The sequence below is a fragment of the Recurvomyces mirabilis genome (assembly GCF_035927965.1).
Source record: "Recurvomyces mirabilis strain CCFEE 5264 chromosome Unknown scaffold_31, whole genome shotgun sequence".
NCBI lineage: Eukaryota > Fungi > Ascomycota > Dothideomycetes > Mycosphaerellales > Teratosphaeriaceae > Recurvomyces > Recurvomyces mirabilis.
In genome coordinates, this window is record NW_027041965.1 from 302040 (window position 1) to 317332 (window position 15293).

General features: G+C 53.4%; 6 protein-coding genes across 6 annotated transcripts; 1 reads left to right on the forward strand and 5 right to left on the reverse strand.

The window, feature by feature from the left end:
• Positions 1-425: 425 nt before the first annotated feature.
• Positions 426-3964, reverse strand: LTS14_009473 (uncharacterized protein; the record flags this gene model as incomplete). Its single annotated transcript, XM_064842155.1, has 2 exons — positions 426-3734; positions 3902-3964. The coding sequence occupies 2 exons, from the start codon at positions 3962-3964 to the stop codon at positions 426-428; spliced, it is 3372 nt and encodes a 1123-aa protein (XP_064690363.1).
• Positions 3965-4207: 243 nt separating this feature from the next.
• LTS14_009474 (uncharacterized protein) lies at positions 4208-5149 on the forward strand (the record flags this gene model as incomplete). The annotated part of the gene is made up of 2 exons (XM_064842156.1): positions 4208-4880; positions 4935-5149. The coding sequence occupies 2 exons, from the start codon at positions 4208-4210 to the stop codon at positions 5147-5149; spliced, it is 888 nt and encodes a 295-aa protein (XP_064690364.1).
• Positions 5150-5199: 50 nt separating this feature from the next.
• On the reverse strand, positions 5200-5974 carry LTS14_009475 (uncharacterized protein; the record flags this gene model as incomplete). The annotated part of the gene is made up of 2 exons (XM_064842157.1): positions 5200-5684; positions 5710-5974. The coding sequence occupies 2 exons, from the start codon at positions 5972-5974 to the stop codon at positions 5200-5202; spliced, it is 750 nt and encodes a 249-aa protein (XP_064690365.1).
• A 2264-nt stretch (positions 5975-8238) lies between these two features.
• On the reverse strand, positions 8239-9815 carry LTS14_009476 (uncharacterized protein; the record flags this gene model as incomplete). The annotated part of the gene is made up of 2 exons (XM_064842158.1): positions 8239-8844; positions 8901-9815. The coding sequence occupies 2 exons, from the start codon at positions 9813-9815 to the stop codon at positions 8239-8241; spliced, it is 1521 nt and encodes a 506-aa protein (XP_064690366.1).
• Positions 9816-10133: 318 nt separating this feature from the next.
• Positions 10134-11274, reverse strand: MRM2 (2' O-ribose methyltransferase; the record flags this gene model as incomplete). Its single annotated transcript, XM_064842159.1, has 2 exons — positions 10134-10373; positions 10438-11274. The coding sequence occupies 2 exons, from the start codon at positions 11272-11274 to the stop codon at positions 10134-10136; spliced, it is 1077 nt and encodes a 358-aa protein (XP_064690367.1).
• Positions 11275-11733: 459 nt separating this feature from the next.
• LTS14_009478 (uncharacterized protein) lies at positions 11734-13232 on the reverse strand (the record flags this gene model as incomplete). Its single annotated transcript, XM_064842160.1, has 2 exons — positions 11734-13157; positions 13211-13232. The coding sequence occupies 2 exons, from the start codon at positions 13230-13232 to the stop codon at positions 11734-11736; spliced, it is 1446 nt and encodes a 481-aa protein (XP_064690368.1).
• Between the last annotated feature and the right edge of the window lie 2061 nt (positions 13233-15293).

Below are 15293 nucleotides of genomic sequence, written 5' to 3' on the forward strand. Positions count from 1 at the left end.
ACGTCGAGAGCAGGATAAGAGTAAGAAGACGTACGAGGATGAAAGTTCGTAAATAGAATCCTTATCCTCGCAACAGAGGCTCTGGGGTTGACCGTCGTTTCCTGACCTGCTACTGATAGGTAGTGTGGGTTCCTTTTTGCACCACCCACGACTCAGGGGCATGTGTAATTGGTTACGATATTCGGAGCCGTCATTGATGGTGTAAGCGGGTGGATCGTAGGGGCTGCCAGCACAGCAAACAATGCGGAACAGAAGGTTTGTCCACCCAGGTCTTAGTTTCCCTTTGGCGTGAGCTTTATACACCGAGTCTCAAGGCGATATCTATCCTTCGTAAGCACTTCAAGCTCATGCTCGTGGCAGTGAGTGCGGATGCATGAGCATAATCTTTTAGTTCAAATACCTGACATACAGCTCAATTTTCATCTTCACCGCCTCTTGCTTCCCTTCCCACCTCTCCCACCTTTACCCTTAGCCCCTCCACCACTCTTACCACCCTTATCGCCGCCACCACCACTGGCAACAACCCTTAGGCTCTTGACTGGTATCACGCCCACAACCTCTACCTCCTTCAGACCCCGTAAGAGCTCACCCTCCCTAGGCCAGATCCTCTCGGTATCTGCAGCCTTATCATCGACTTTCTTCCTATCCTGAGCATCTTTGCCCCATCTGCCCAAGATCTCACGGGTGGCTTTACCCTTTTTCTGCTGGCCTGGTTGGAGCTTGACTTTGTACTTGTACTTGCCTAGTGCGGACCAAGGCGCACAAACGGGTAGGCACTCAAGGATCTCGTCGCCAGGGAGCGGTGTTCCAACTAGAGTGTCAAGCTGTGTCAGCTGCGTGGATTCTTCTTCATCTAGATCTTCAACGCCTTCCTCCAAGTTCAGTCTCCGGATCTCCTCCGCTTCAAGACCAGCTTTCTGTTCTTTTTGGTGCTGGGCTCGGCGACGTGCAAGAGTTTCTTCAGCTGTCTCGGTCTTGGCGGCACGAGCTGCACTATCGGCTTCGCGCTTCTCCTCTGCAGCTTTGGAGCCGAGAAGCTTCATGGCGAGCTCGCGATCTCCTTCGTCTTGGTCGGCATACTTTTGCGCTGCCTTCTTGGCTTTGCCGCGCTTACCTCGAACTTGTGGCGCAGCTTTCGATTTCGTGGGTTGTGATTGCTGCTTCGTGTTATCGTTTTGCTGCTGTGTCGGCGCCTTGTTGGTCTCAGAAGCATCCTGAGGGGCCTCAGCAGTGGTAGCCTCGTTTTTATGGTCAGCGGTGTCCTCCTCTCCCTCATCATCTTCATCATCGTCTTCGTCGCTCTCATCCTCGTCCTGTTGGCTTGCAGCATGTCCGTTCGCTTGCAAAGGATTACTCCTCGACTCCTTCTGATGGTCTTCATCGTTCTCCGATGCGATCTCATCAGCATTTGCATCCTGAAAGTCATCGTCGTCAACATCATCGTCCTCTGCAGCACTGGCCTGTCCTTGTGTCGCATCTGGAAACTCATCATCGTCGTCCGCATCTCCTTGCGCAGCATCGGGGAACTCGTCGTCATCGTCATCATCCTCAGCGTGGCCAGCGGTGTCCTCACTACCACCGACCTTCTTGCTCTGCCCGTCATCCTCCTCCCTGAATCTATTCTTGACATGCCGCCCAACACTCTCTTCACTAATCCTCCACAACAACCCAAACCCAAGCAGCAGCTGCGCAGGCGGCAAGAAGTTCTTCTTCCCTCTGATCATAAATCCTCCGGTCGACAGAAACTCGCCAGTAGGAGCGGTCTTGCTGACCTGACTAGCTTCAACCCACCAAGCCGACATCACTGCCTTGCTCTCCCATGCACTGCTCGTACATACAGCAAGATTACCTGCTTGACCTAAAGTAGCAGGCGGTATAGGCGCACCCGGCATTCCAGGACGGTTCTTCACAATCACGGATGCGGCGCCATGCAGATCGGCATGTATGTAGATGTCGCCTTTCTTCAGATACCGGCGGTACAAGATCTCGTTCTGTTGAGCGTCACGACCGGCGAGGACAAGGTAGCCGTCGGAGGAGATGAAGTAGATGAACTTCTCGAACCACATTTGCTTGCGCACGGGCCGGAGGACATCCTTCTCCTGCTTCAACCCCTTCTTGAGGTCGGCGAGGACTTTCTGCTCGGTACTCTTCAGTGCTTTCTCAGAGGCTTGAGCTGTCCGCTCTTGTTTCTCGGCCGCACTGCGTCTGTTGTCGTAGTACTGGCGTGCGTTCGACCACGGCGAGAGGGAGAGGTCAACGTCAATTGACAAAGATTTGTCTGCCGGCTTGCCAGCATGTCTCTTCGAAGTCAAAACACCTTCATCCTCACTGTCTGAGGCTTCACTATCTGTTTCGTCCACGAATTCGTCCTCGACCGGATCATCATATTCGGATAGCAGTAGCGTGATGGTGTTCTCCTGCAGCTTCAGCGGAAGCTTAATCAGCTCAGCCACGGCATTGTGTCGGCTCTGCTCGTTCTCAATCAAGCGGCCGATGTCGATCCAATCCATGCCTTGTCCAATCAAGCCATTGACGGCCGCGACAGCCTCCTCCACCCGCTCGACGTTCGCCTCGATCGCTTGTGCTTTGCGAACATTCAGCTCCTGCACAGACTGTAAGCCCTCGATACGTTTTGCCTGCTCGTTCCTCGCCTGCTCAATCTTCCGCTTGGCATTCTCTTCTCGTTCGGTCAATTTAGACTCCAGCTTTTGTCCTTCCAGCGAGGAGAAGAACTCATCAACGGTCTTGTTGAAGCCATCGTACTCAAGGAACGTTATAGTAGGATCAGCCGCCAACTGTGCCGGCTTGAAAGGATGAAAGTCGTCGTATAGCAGTCCTGATCTTTCCTGTGGTTGCTCACCATCCCGTGCTTGCTGCTCCTGCTCCGGCGCTCCTTTGCCAGGCTTCGCTAGAATGTATCCCTTCGCGGTCTCTGCGCTGGTTATCTCTCGCACAACATTCTGCGCCTCCTGCAAGCTCTCGAGAAGTTTCTCCAGCAATTCCTCGCTCTGCAATACCTGCTCCGGCTGCACATCTCGATCGTACTGTGTGACGTGTAGCGCATGATCCAGCAAGACAGGAGGAAACTCAGTCGTCGTCACAGCCAGAGCCTTTCGCAAGGTATCGCCGCTCTTCTTCTTAATCTTCTTGCCAGGCTTCTGCGCCTCTGCCTGCTGTCGCTCGATCGCTCTCTGTAAACCTTCTCGTATCCGCTCCTTAGTGAGATCAGGGATGCCAGCATAATTCTGCCGTAACGAAAGATCGTACTTCAGACCCAGACGATACTGCTCATGCTCTTCACCCTCGTTGACTGTTCGCAGCAAGCCAAGAATGGTCAGGTCAGCGTCTGTGAGCACGACATTGCCGCCAGCGTAGAATTCAAGGAACAATCGATATTGGCCATCGCTGAACTGAAGCTCAAGCACTCGATCTGTGCCAATCTGCTGCACCTTCGTCACTCGTCGAGTTCGCAAGAACTTTCGTAGGCGAGTGACAAATGCAGAAGGGGCAGAAGCAGTAGCTCGGGCGAAGCTGGTCAGGTGGCATCGAAACCCGGAGTCGATGAGGAGCTGCTCGCGGTGGTCGGGCTTCGCAAACTTGAGCAGGAAGATGCGGGAGGAGAGGTCGTAGATATTTGCCAGACGAAGTGTCACGAGGCTGTTGGAAAGTTCATGGGCGATGACCTTCACGTCGAGCGATGAGAAGCGTTGCTTCATACCGTCGATCCGCGTTGTCTATGGACCATATCGATGTGAATGGACTGCATATGTAGACGAATGGAAAAAGTGTCGAGGTGAGCAATCGATTCAAAGACGCTGACGTCAGAAATGTCGCATGCGGGCCGCGTGCCTGCCATCTTGACCTCCTTACAACCACCTTCTGCAATATAGCATTCACTTACATCGTGAAGAGATGTGTCCAGCCTGGGAGCGCTGCGACTAGGCTTCGGACGCCCTACTGACATACTATGCTGTAAGATCTGCAGGACTTGACGAGCACCAAGTTGTTCGACCTTCGGCGGGTCTCCAACAAAGTTCCGCTCAGCGACCGCCAAAGCCGTCGAAAAGTGGACGACAATGCTTCCTTCCAGAACACGACTGACCATTTCGACCCTTTGCAGGCTACATCTGACCGTTCAGATTTTTTGACCTCCCTTGTCCAATTCTCCTCTGTTTTCTCTTACTAGTACTTTTCACCGCTCTTCACCATGGCCACCACAACAGATTACAGCCCTCAAAACCTGTCCTCCGTATCTGGCCTCGTAGCCGTCGTAACAGGCGGCGGAACAGGCGTAGGCCTCATGCTAGCCAAAACCCTCGAAGCCAACGGAGCCAAAGTCTACATCACCGGTCGTCGTCTAGAGAAGCTCCAAGAAGCGGCCAAGCAAGCCCGACATGGAAACCTCATCCCGGTCCAGGGCAGTACCACATCCCACGACGATTTGCAACGAGTAGTCGACCACATCACAAAGGAAACAGGATATATTGACGTCCTGGTCAACAACGCGGGCATGACGACCTTCGACTCCTCACCAAATGCCCGGCCAATACCTACGCCACAGTCCACCGTAAGTGAGGTACGAGATTACTTCTTCAATTATCGACCCCAGCAAATCTGGACCGATACTCTCGAGACGAACGTCGGTGCTGTCTTCACAACTTCCATGGCATTCCTCGAACTCCTCGACGTAGGGAATAAGCGACGAGACAAGTCCGCTCCAACGAGTCAGATCATCACAATAGGCAGTGTAGGCGGTCTGAACAGGTTCACCAACAGCTTCATCTACAATGCCAGTAAAGCGGCGGTGCACCATTTGATGAAGAATCTCGGAACGTTCTTCGTACCATTCGATATTAGAACGAATGTTATTGCTCCTGGATGTGAGTAGTCGAGAGAGTAGCGCTCAGTGAGAGATGCATGCTGATACTCGTTAGGGTTTCCATCTGACATGACCACGGCTGTACAGAAGCAGTGGGAAGGCACGAACGGCGTCATGCCTCGCGAACTAGTACCAAGACAGCGAATGGGTGTGGAGGAGGAAATGGCCGGTACAATAATGTATCTCGTGAGCAAGGCGGGCGGGTACTGCAATGGCAATGTCATGGTGATCGATGGTGGATTCTTGGCGAATCATGCCGGAACATATTAGGTCCGCAGTGCTTGCACTCTTGGTAGAAACTTGAACAGGGTCTTGAGAGATCATAGCATAGATTGTACAGAGCAAGAGTGTAGATCTTCTTGCAGCTCACGAACCGTCGCGTACCCGTTCATCCAGCACTTTCGTACAATATGCCCATTAGGGACATCGTTCACGCAGGGTAGATCACTCAAGGCCGGCCATTCGCTCTCATAGGCACAATCAATGTGAAACTCACGCCGTGCCAGAAGTGAGTAGATCACATTGCTGAGATGAAAGATGTCCAGAGCAACAGTACAACCATCGACATCGACCTTGCTCATATCGTTGCTTGAGTCGGGTGGCAAGAGTGCACTATTGGCAAAATCAATCATCCTCAGGCCCATGTCATCGGCCAGGACGAAATTGCGAAGTGCAATGTCAAAGACCAGTACGCCTTTGTCATGACAGTTCTTGACAGCATCCGTGGCTTGCACAGTCCAGGCCCACCTGGTATATAGTGACGGCGGGCCACGGCCCTTTATGTACTCCGCTAAGGAGCCATTCCCTAGGGTAGTATCTCAGCAGATTACCATTGGGTGAACATGAGATGAAGTCTGCAACACCAGGAACGCCTTGCAATCTTTGGTAGACTTCCTTTTCTGCGTCGAGATGGGTGAGATGTATCAAGTTATCATCATCCTTCTGGACGGTTCCTTTGCCGTCCATGTATCCGTATAGTTTGGGTGCTTTCAGCACGTAGTCGCCACTTCGAAGGATGAAACCATCGGTGCCCATACCGAGGAGGCTGGCCGAGTCGACTCGAGTACCGTCGGCGAGCAGTATGACGCAGATCATCTCGAAGATGTTTCTGATTTGGTTGATGTCGAGCTGGGCCTCACAGGACTACTTGGCTATATGCCAGTTTTACAGCTCGCGTTCGCCTCAATTCTGCGCAGTAGCTTGAGCTTTGTCAACTGCCTTTCGGCGTTGGTACTCCGCCAGTAGATGGTCATATGGAGCGCTGCGGCCTGAGACTGCTCGTTTGGCGCCCATGCCATGTGATTTACAGGCTAGGGATCGTGTGCATTGTTTTCCTCGTTGTAACCCAACGGCGCATTGCTTTTCTACATCCACTGCTGGGGGTTGTGCGACTCTGTCTGACACGCCAGTAAGAAGGATGAACAGGGTGGTAAAACAGTTCAAGACAAGGTCACTGTCACTGAGTCCCGTATCGAGGAATTTGTTCAGCTCGTCTTCCAGCCCATTGTGATGCCTGTCTCGAACGGATGTTCGGCTCAGGCACGTCCGCGCTTTGCCAGCCCAGCCTCTTTTAACCTTACCAGCCACGAGTTGCGACGACGTTTCTATGGCGTCAGCTTCCACCTTCGCAACTCTGACTCTCTGCACACCTCCATTCGCTTCCCAGACGCTCGTTCATACCACTCATCTCTTACTACAAGCGACAATAGTATCACTGTACAGCACTAATCATCCCATACCACAAACCACCGCCGGCAAGCATAACTTCGAGCATCTACCCAGATCGGCATAGCGCGAAGCGAGTGAGCCCCCGCCAACGCTCCAGGAATAACACATCGCGAAGATCGAACGACAACATATAACACGAGTAGGAGAAGGACGCCAACAACATCTGCTCAGGCGCATCGCAGCCTCCAGCAGGCGTCATGCCTGCCCTACCAACTCTCCCCGAAACCATCGCAACCACAGCAGTAATAGCGACAGACTCGAGAGTACTCGACGCGCGACAACTGCTCCCACGCCAAAACGCCGGCCTACCAGCAATCCCTTTGTTCTACCAACAAGGCGGGCCCGCTCCCGGCGCCGTAGCAGGAATAATCCTGGGCAGTGTAGCAGGTTTCCTCCTCCTAATTTGGCTCTTCTGGTCCCTCAGCAACGGCGGCGGCTTCATCCGCGGTAGCAGCAGCTATCAAGAAGAAGACGTCGTGGTCCGACGACGGGACCGCAGCGACCGAAGAAGTTCACGGCACACGGAGATGACGAGCCGGAGTCCTGTTCGAAGGGAAAGGGTGATAAGGCAGGAGAGGATAGTGCGGGATATTAATCCTGGCGCTCGAGAACCGAGTCGGATTCGGGAGACGGTAATTGTTGACGATGGTCCGCGTGCTGAGCGTAGAGTTGAGGGTGACGATATGTAGGTCTACCGTTGATTCCTGGACGATGCGACGACCATCACCTTTTTTCGACATCTTTCTGACGCCTTTTGTGCTAGTGTGGAGGTAATAGAGGAGCATTCATCGATAGGCGCGCCGCCCCGAAGATCAGGTGGGGGAAGGAAAAGCAGTGGATACAGGTAAGCCATAACGATTTTCTTATGCGCGAGGCGAGCGGGGGTCTTGTAGAGTGTGTTGTGTCGCGAGGGTGGCAGTCTGGAAAGGTGGCTGTTCGATCTAAGCTGAAGAGGACGCAACACTTACTGACCTCGCCTCTTGCGCATAGATGACAGTAATGCTTACGTTTGGAACCTTTCTTGACAGACGTGGACTACCTGGCGATTTCTCGGATATTTGATCGGTCTGCACAACACCACAAGGCAGACCGACCACAGCACTTGTACAGTACAGACTTATGTTGTGAGCGACGGCGTTATAGGAATCGCATGACAGCATGTGTGATTGATTGAGCGCATAGCAAGTCGCGGAGACTGTGCGGCGGCTGGCTCCGTCTCGATCGTGGAGCTGATGGCATTTTGCTCGCGGTTCTGATTGCATTGAGTCGAAGATGTCGAGAAGGCGTGCAAGATACCCCAACGGCGCGCGGAATGTATCTGTTTCTGATATCGCATGGATACCAAACTTCATTGCACATTCTGTCCACATACGTGTGCCCGACTCCTTTTGATCCAAGCGCCGATACAGCGTCTTCACATCCTTCGTTGCCTGTTCAGGCTGATCATAGCAGCCTGGTGCGCAGCGCGTCTGCTGTGCAATAGAACTAAGGACCGGACGTGCTATCATTGAATCGCGCGTGACATTACTAGGAACGCATTTCGAAATTGCCGTATGCTAAATCGAGGCGACGAGACGTGTACTCCTCCTACAGTGCCTACCCAAACAGGAAATAGAAGCATACTCGAACCCTCATCTTCGCTCTCGTACACCACTTTCCGTCTCAGAAACAGGCGTACCCTTCCCACTACCCTCCCCTCTCTCAGTATTAATAGGCGTAGGATTGACCTCCGTCAACGGCGCATCCTCCACCTGCTGCTTCCCAAGCGCATCAACATCATCACCCACTTCCGTAACACTCCCATGCTCATCAGCTTCCCTCCGCCCCTCCTCATCGTCATCGTCTTCGCCCACAGCTTCATACCCACCCTTACTCTCCTTCTTCTTATCCATGATGAAGTTATCGATGATCCAATACTGTATCGCATTCATTCCCAACGGGAAGATGAACATGGCGAATGTAACCTCGAGCGCCTCGTTTCCTTTTGTCCAGCGGAGGGCCCAGTCGCCTACCCAGGGAAGCCAGGGCATGGCGGCGAAGAGGAAGAAGACGAATAGTTTCATGCCCGTAAGACCGAGGAAGTAGATGAGGAGTTGCTTCGCCCACCAGCGGGCTCTAGGTGGCTGGCCGTAGTTGCCGCTTTTTATGCTCTCTGGTGGTGTGGCTAGTGGCGTGCGGAGGAAGCCCGCATGGAGTACTTGAAGAAGGACATAGAGAACCGGGATACCGATTGTGGTCTGCGAAGACGTTAGTTGACATGGACCGTACGGGCGTAGTACGAGGTAAAACTTACATCAATAGCCAAATTCAGGAGGTAGAACGAACAAGGATTCGGCATCCTGCCCTCGGGATCGTTCTTCGCACCCTCTGCACCTGCCTTCTTCGCCGCATTGACCATGTCTACACTCGAAAGCATGGACATGGCGAGGTTGAGAGTGTGCGTGAGCATGCTACCCGTGACCTGCTTCGAGACATCGAAAAACCAGATCTTCCAGGGTCGCTTAGGCGTCTCGCGATAGCGTTTCCAGACCAGTGACAAGATGGCCATGCCACCTAGCGCAGCTTGTACGAGTAAGGCGAATGGGCCGAGAAGATGGCACTCTGCTTGCTCGCCCTCTTGTGCAGATATCGGATCTGTGACTTCGGGCTCCAGAGGGGTAGCCTCCAGTTCCGGCTTGTCCTCTTCCTGTGGTGCAGTAGCAGGAGCCGTAGCTATACTGAATGCCCCGTCCGTCTCCGTAGCCATAGCCGTGGCTGTCGCCGTAGTGCTCGCAAACTTCAGACTCTCTTGCTTCACACCAACAATATCCATCAACTCGGTTTCAAAAACCAGCCAGGCACCAGGTCCAATCACCCCGCCAGCCCCACGACTACCATACGCCAACTCCGGTGGTATCGTCAACTTCCTCCCCTCTCCAGGACACATATCCTGCAATCCTTCGTCCCATCCTGTTATGACTTGTCCAGCGCCTAGGTTGAAAGTGAATGGTTGGCCACGCTTGTAAGACTCGTCGAAGAGAACGCCAGTATCTCGTAGTGTACCGCGATAGTTGACACTTATCCTATCGCCGCTTTTGCTGGGGCGGGAACATGTCACTGCGGTTGTGGTTTCGACAATGAGGCCAGAGTCCAGCGTCTTGGTGTCCTGGGCGGCGACGGTAACTACGAGGGCCAGCAACGATGCCGGTAGTAGACTTAGCGACCGCATCATTTCTTACAGCAAACCTCTGTACGCCCGGGCAAGGCGTGGTAGAGTGACCACCTTGAAGTTGGCTGTGAAACGATGATGCCTACTGTACATCACGGTTCGCGTAGACCCTTCCAGGTTCACCAGCGGGCAAATGAGCATGCGCCACATCCGACTTGGGAAGGCTTGTGGATACATGTCTCGTGGAATTCTGGAGCACGAGATGCAGAACACAACATGACCACGAGGAGTCACAGGCTGATGATACGTTCACAAGTACTCTAGCATGTTTCTGAAATCGACAGGCAACGTTCCAAGGCTCAGATAGATGCAAGTGGCTCACGTATCACCAAGTACGAGCTCTCTGCCTACACCAGCCTTACGCTTCAAGCCTACCAAATAAGCCTCCTTGCTCTCCTTCCGTGAAGAGTCAGGCTTGATCCTATGCACTTTTTCAAACAGCTTCTTCAGCCGCATCTCCAAAGCATGATCCTCCGCTCCTTGGTAGAACTTGCATAGAAAGCTGCCACCAGTCGCAAGCGTATCATAGCAAAATTCGAGAGCCGCTAGGCAGAGATCCTGTGTCCCAACATCAGCGTCACCCTCAAAGCAGAGCAGGCATTTGGATAGTAATGTATCATACCATACTCCCAGCATGATCACGAAAAGCCATTCCGCTTGTATTCATCATCCTGCGGAACGGGTTATTAACACTCTTCACCCACGTACTGGTGGCCAACGGCCAGGGTTCGCACATGTCTGATAGCACCACATTGACCACACGTCCTTCTGCTGCATCCAGTACATGTTGAGACGACGTCGTCGTTGGCCTCTCACTACTCAGCCGGGGTTCAGGCGATCCAATATTTGCCGCCTTCTCAAGCTCAATAATCCCTCGATCGTCCTGCTCCAGTTCGTCTTGTGTTGCACCACCCTCTTCATCTTGCCGTGTTGCCAGTCTCTGACTGTCCCGTGGCCGTCCACGCAGCGGATCAAGCACAAAGTCTCTGACTTCCGCCCTGATCTCCGGACTAAGGAAGTTGCCTTGAATCGTGCTCACACCTCTCGGTGGCTGCGCAGGTATGACATCGATGCCGATTACCCTTCCTCCAGGAGCTGTCCTATTCACAGCCACCTGACTCCACGATCCGGGTGCATAGCCCAGATCAACCACTGTATCGCCTCGTCGGAAAAGTTTATAGCGGTCGTTGATCTCCAGGAGTTTAAAGGCAGCTCGAGACTTCAAGCCAGCGAGTTTCGCATCTCGTGTATAGCTATCTTTGCCCTGACGGGTCTTCCATCGCGCCGACGAAGCAGAAGAAGCGAGCCTGGCGAATCCAGATCGTGATCCACCAGTGCTGGCCTGCACTTGCAATATCGTCTGATTCAGCCGTGCCAAACGGCATATCCGGAATCCTTCACATATCGCTTGGGTATTCTGTGCCGCGAGCAGTCTCCTGGAGACTACTCTCGACAGCATTAATGGCTGGCGGCTGAAGTACAGGAGGCAGAAGAGGTCAGCGGCATGAATCGAGATCTGCTTGCCAGAGAGCACACGCCTCGGCACCAATAGCCCAAAAATAGACACATTATTAGGCTCCGAGCCTTTCCACGATTGAGGACATGTCACTTTCCCTGGATCTTCCTGCCTTTCTCTTCTTTGGTGAGTTCTAGACATCTCATTGATCTACTTCTAACTTCACTTCATATCCATCTCGTTCCTCAAGGTCAGGCAGCTGCCGGCTGCAGTGGACGATAATCTGGACATTTGTCGATCATAACATGATTACAAGCTATATATCTGACCTAAACCATGGGTACATTGTTGCTCGGCGTCACAGCAACGGGTATCTCGAAATCAACTTGCCAGCCGGGCACCAGGCCAACATGCAGGAGCATATACTACAAGCAAACCCAGCCTTCCCTGGATCCCATACACTTATCGATCCTCTCGCCTAGAGTCTGGTCTCGCTTCGGCATTGACTGATGCCGGTCTCTCATCGTAATGACGGAACTGCTCTCGATGATTACGGTCCTCGCTGATCTCCAGCTGCGACAACTTTGGTGGCTCCGGATCTCGGCGGCTCTCCGGTCTACTCTCTGGTCTGCTCTCGCCAGACTCCTGAGGCGATGCGTTACTGCGTGACCGTACGTGGTTGGCTTTCCGAGACGTCGACGAAGTCGTACTAAAGGAAGGTGATGTATATTGCGGTCCTGCTGAGGGTGGTGGGTTCGCCTGATGACCACCCTGTGCTTTCCGTTTCCGTGGAGAGTCCTTGAAGCTTTCTTCCGACAGATGCGAGCCTGGATGCGCAGACATAGGCTCGCCTTTACTTCCTGGTGTTTGTGGCTGACCCTTGGACTCGTTTGGTGGCACCCAATGGTGGAAGTATATCGAAGGCGAAGAGCTTGGTTGGTCGGACATCGTTTGAGTCTGCTGTAAAGGATGTGCACTTCCTGGATTACCAGCGGGTGGTTGGTGGATATACATTTCGTTCGTCGTCAGACGTGGTAGCTGGGTATGTGTTGCGGATCGTGGAGCAGAGGTGGGTGCGATCCTCGGCACAGCAGGTTGATACGCAGAAAAGGTTGTCTGCAATGGCACATTCGGTTGAGTTGGCTCCGCGCTTTGGACAGATACTGCTTGCTGCTGCGGCTGTGGTGGAGCTGGGTAACTCGCCTGCCCGTGCCCGTGCCCGTGCCCGATCAGCCTCGAGTCTCTTCTCATCTCTGGAGATGGCAATTGCTGCTGCTGCTGCTGCTGCTGTTGCATGTGCTGTTGGGCCGCCTGCAGCTGACCAGCATATTGCTGTAGCCAATCCACACTGACGTTGGCTAGATTCGCACCTCCAATCCCTGCGTAGATCATGGGAACCATAGTAGGAGGAACACCAGCCTGCAACGACTCCCGAAGCATGCTCTGCTCGATCCTGCGTTGCTCAAGGCGCAGACTCTCCTGACGCGTCTTTTCCTCCTCCTGCTTGCGCTTGTCTTCTTCTGCTTTCGCCAGCAGCCAGTTCCGCATCGATTCCTCCTGTCCCTGCCATTGGTTTGGCGGATGTGGCATGCCTGCGAGTGGTTGACCAAGAGACGCCTGGCCGGGCCTGCTGGGATCTGGCAGATTCATGGCCGACGGTGGAGGAAGTCCACGATGTGGTGTCGACATTTTCTCCTTCGGAACGCTGACCTGCAGCGATGTCACGGGAGTGTCGAACTTGCGTTGTGGAGATACGCGAGGGTAGGGATGTAGTGATCGTGCAGAGAAGTCATGGATGTCTCTGCCACCGAATTTGCTTTTGGTCGGCTGGGATATCGTGAGCAACATTGGACGGATGGTCGACGATGTTACATGTGACAAAGCAGCTTCAGTCTGTGCGAGGGATATACGGCTTGAAGAAGAAGAGGTAACCACGTACTTAAAAAGAGGTATGCAGACATGCGTGACGTTTCTCAAGTCGCAAGCTCAATCCGTGCAACGCCGTAGCACTGTTTGACTGCAAGCAACTGTGGGCCACCGCAGGCTGTCGATCAATGGTACATCTCATTCGATTCGTTCAAGCAGATTTAGGGTTGTTCGACGGTGGTGTTGATCCAACTGCGGCAGGATGGCTGCAGCCGTTGGCAGTCCTATCAGATCGCGAGTCGCACCACAGTTCGTCCTGCTAGTTCGCGAGATCTTCACAAAGCCAGGTTAGAGACCTAGACCCTGTAGCAATGTGCCGCGTACAGCAAGTCAAGACGAGCTGCGGATGGCAAGATCGGGCGTGAGCGACGCGTTCGGATTAGTGTCAGGTAGTCAATCAATCAATCGGGCCACCAACGAGCGAGCTGGATCTCACCGGGAAAAGATCAGCTGAACGGTCGAGTGAACCACGCGAGGTGATAAGTTGTGCGGAAATGACGTTCTCATCCTGGCGCGACCATTGCAAAAGTTTATAATGCAGTCGTCTCCTCCACCGTGCAAGCCCCATCCAAGCCACGGCGCACGGCACAATCTCTGCCCTGCAGATAGCGGAGAGGATGTCCGTTTGGTCGTACTGTAGACATGGGATTGGGTTCATGCGCCTCACAAGGGAAGTGGCAGTTCCGCGTTCCAGTGCTCCCGGCGACCGGACATTTACTGCGCACAAGGATGTAGATTGCATTATGAAAGCACCAGGCCGAAAAGGTGCGCAACGCCTGTGTATAGTGGACGGATGAAACGTCGCTTGTGTAGCATGCCCACCTATCCAGGACTGAATGGTCCGATGGTGTTGGAGTGCGTTTGCTTTTCCTGGGTCGTCGATCTGGACTCTGCGCCTTTCGCAGCATGCAGCGTGCCAAGTGGCAACGAACCGCACATTGCGGGAGTCGGTCAGGCGAGCTGACACCCAGTCGTTGGCTATGAATGCAGATTTGATGATCAGCATGGCCATGCGCTGACCATGTGGCTCCGCTCTGCTCTTTCGGTCGAGCCGGAACCTCATGTGGCGGAGGGATCGTCTCAAACAAGTTCTGCCAGGATGATACCTTACCATGTGTGGCTGGCAACAAGTTGCACCCTCTTGCTCGTTACGGTCGTATCCACACCGCGTTTACCAGAAAGAGACCACGAAACCTTCTTCTGCGTCTCAGATTTGCTAGCCCGAGCCCCTCCTGCCACCTTCGTCAGATCGCAACCAACTGCCGAGGCGGGCAGCTGATACAATACAGCAGCCAATAGTAGTATCATTTCCTAGTCGATAGCATCAGGTCCGTCCAATGATGGACAGCACAGATTTTCCCGGTGACTGTCGTCAACGACTTAGCCAACCGGCTCCGATAAGAAACAATATGATCGGATGACGAGAGCAAATTTAGCCAGCCGACCACGGGCTCACATCCGCCTTGCCTATCAAGACCTGCTTCGGACAACGCAAACGCTGCACGCGAGGTCTGTCGAAGGATATGGCAATGATCAGAGAGCCATGTGCGTAGCATGCGTACATAAGCTTCCACGCGACTGCACGTTGTTCGCTTGGTCGCTTGCATCGTTGATCAAGGATCTTTGTAAGGTATTGATCTTCAACCGGGCGTGGGCATACGAGTGGAACGAAGTGGAGGGGACACCCGAGTACGTACTAATACCTGCCGAACACCATAGGAGGTGATTTGATGAGTCTTGTCATGTAGCTTCCGCATCCGCTACCGACGCATGTGGAGGACACGCTACGTACCGTATGTCATCATATTGCACGCATCTGAGACATACAGCCGTTAGTGACTTCCGCCAACCAGGACTCCACCCAACGCAGGGCTGATCATTTCAGGCAATTGAAATACTGAGAGTTTTGGTCGTCCTATCGCCTCGTGTTACCTCAGGTGTGCAGTAGCATTACTTGAGCATTTGGCGAGGCGGCTCGCTTCCATGACAATGGTTCATTGCTGCAGTCGTACATCGTACCGCCAGCGATCTTCACTCGTGGACATTTGGAGAAGCTCGGATCTTCGCTACGACTGTTGGCATGCATCGAAGTCTGC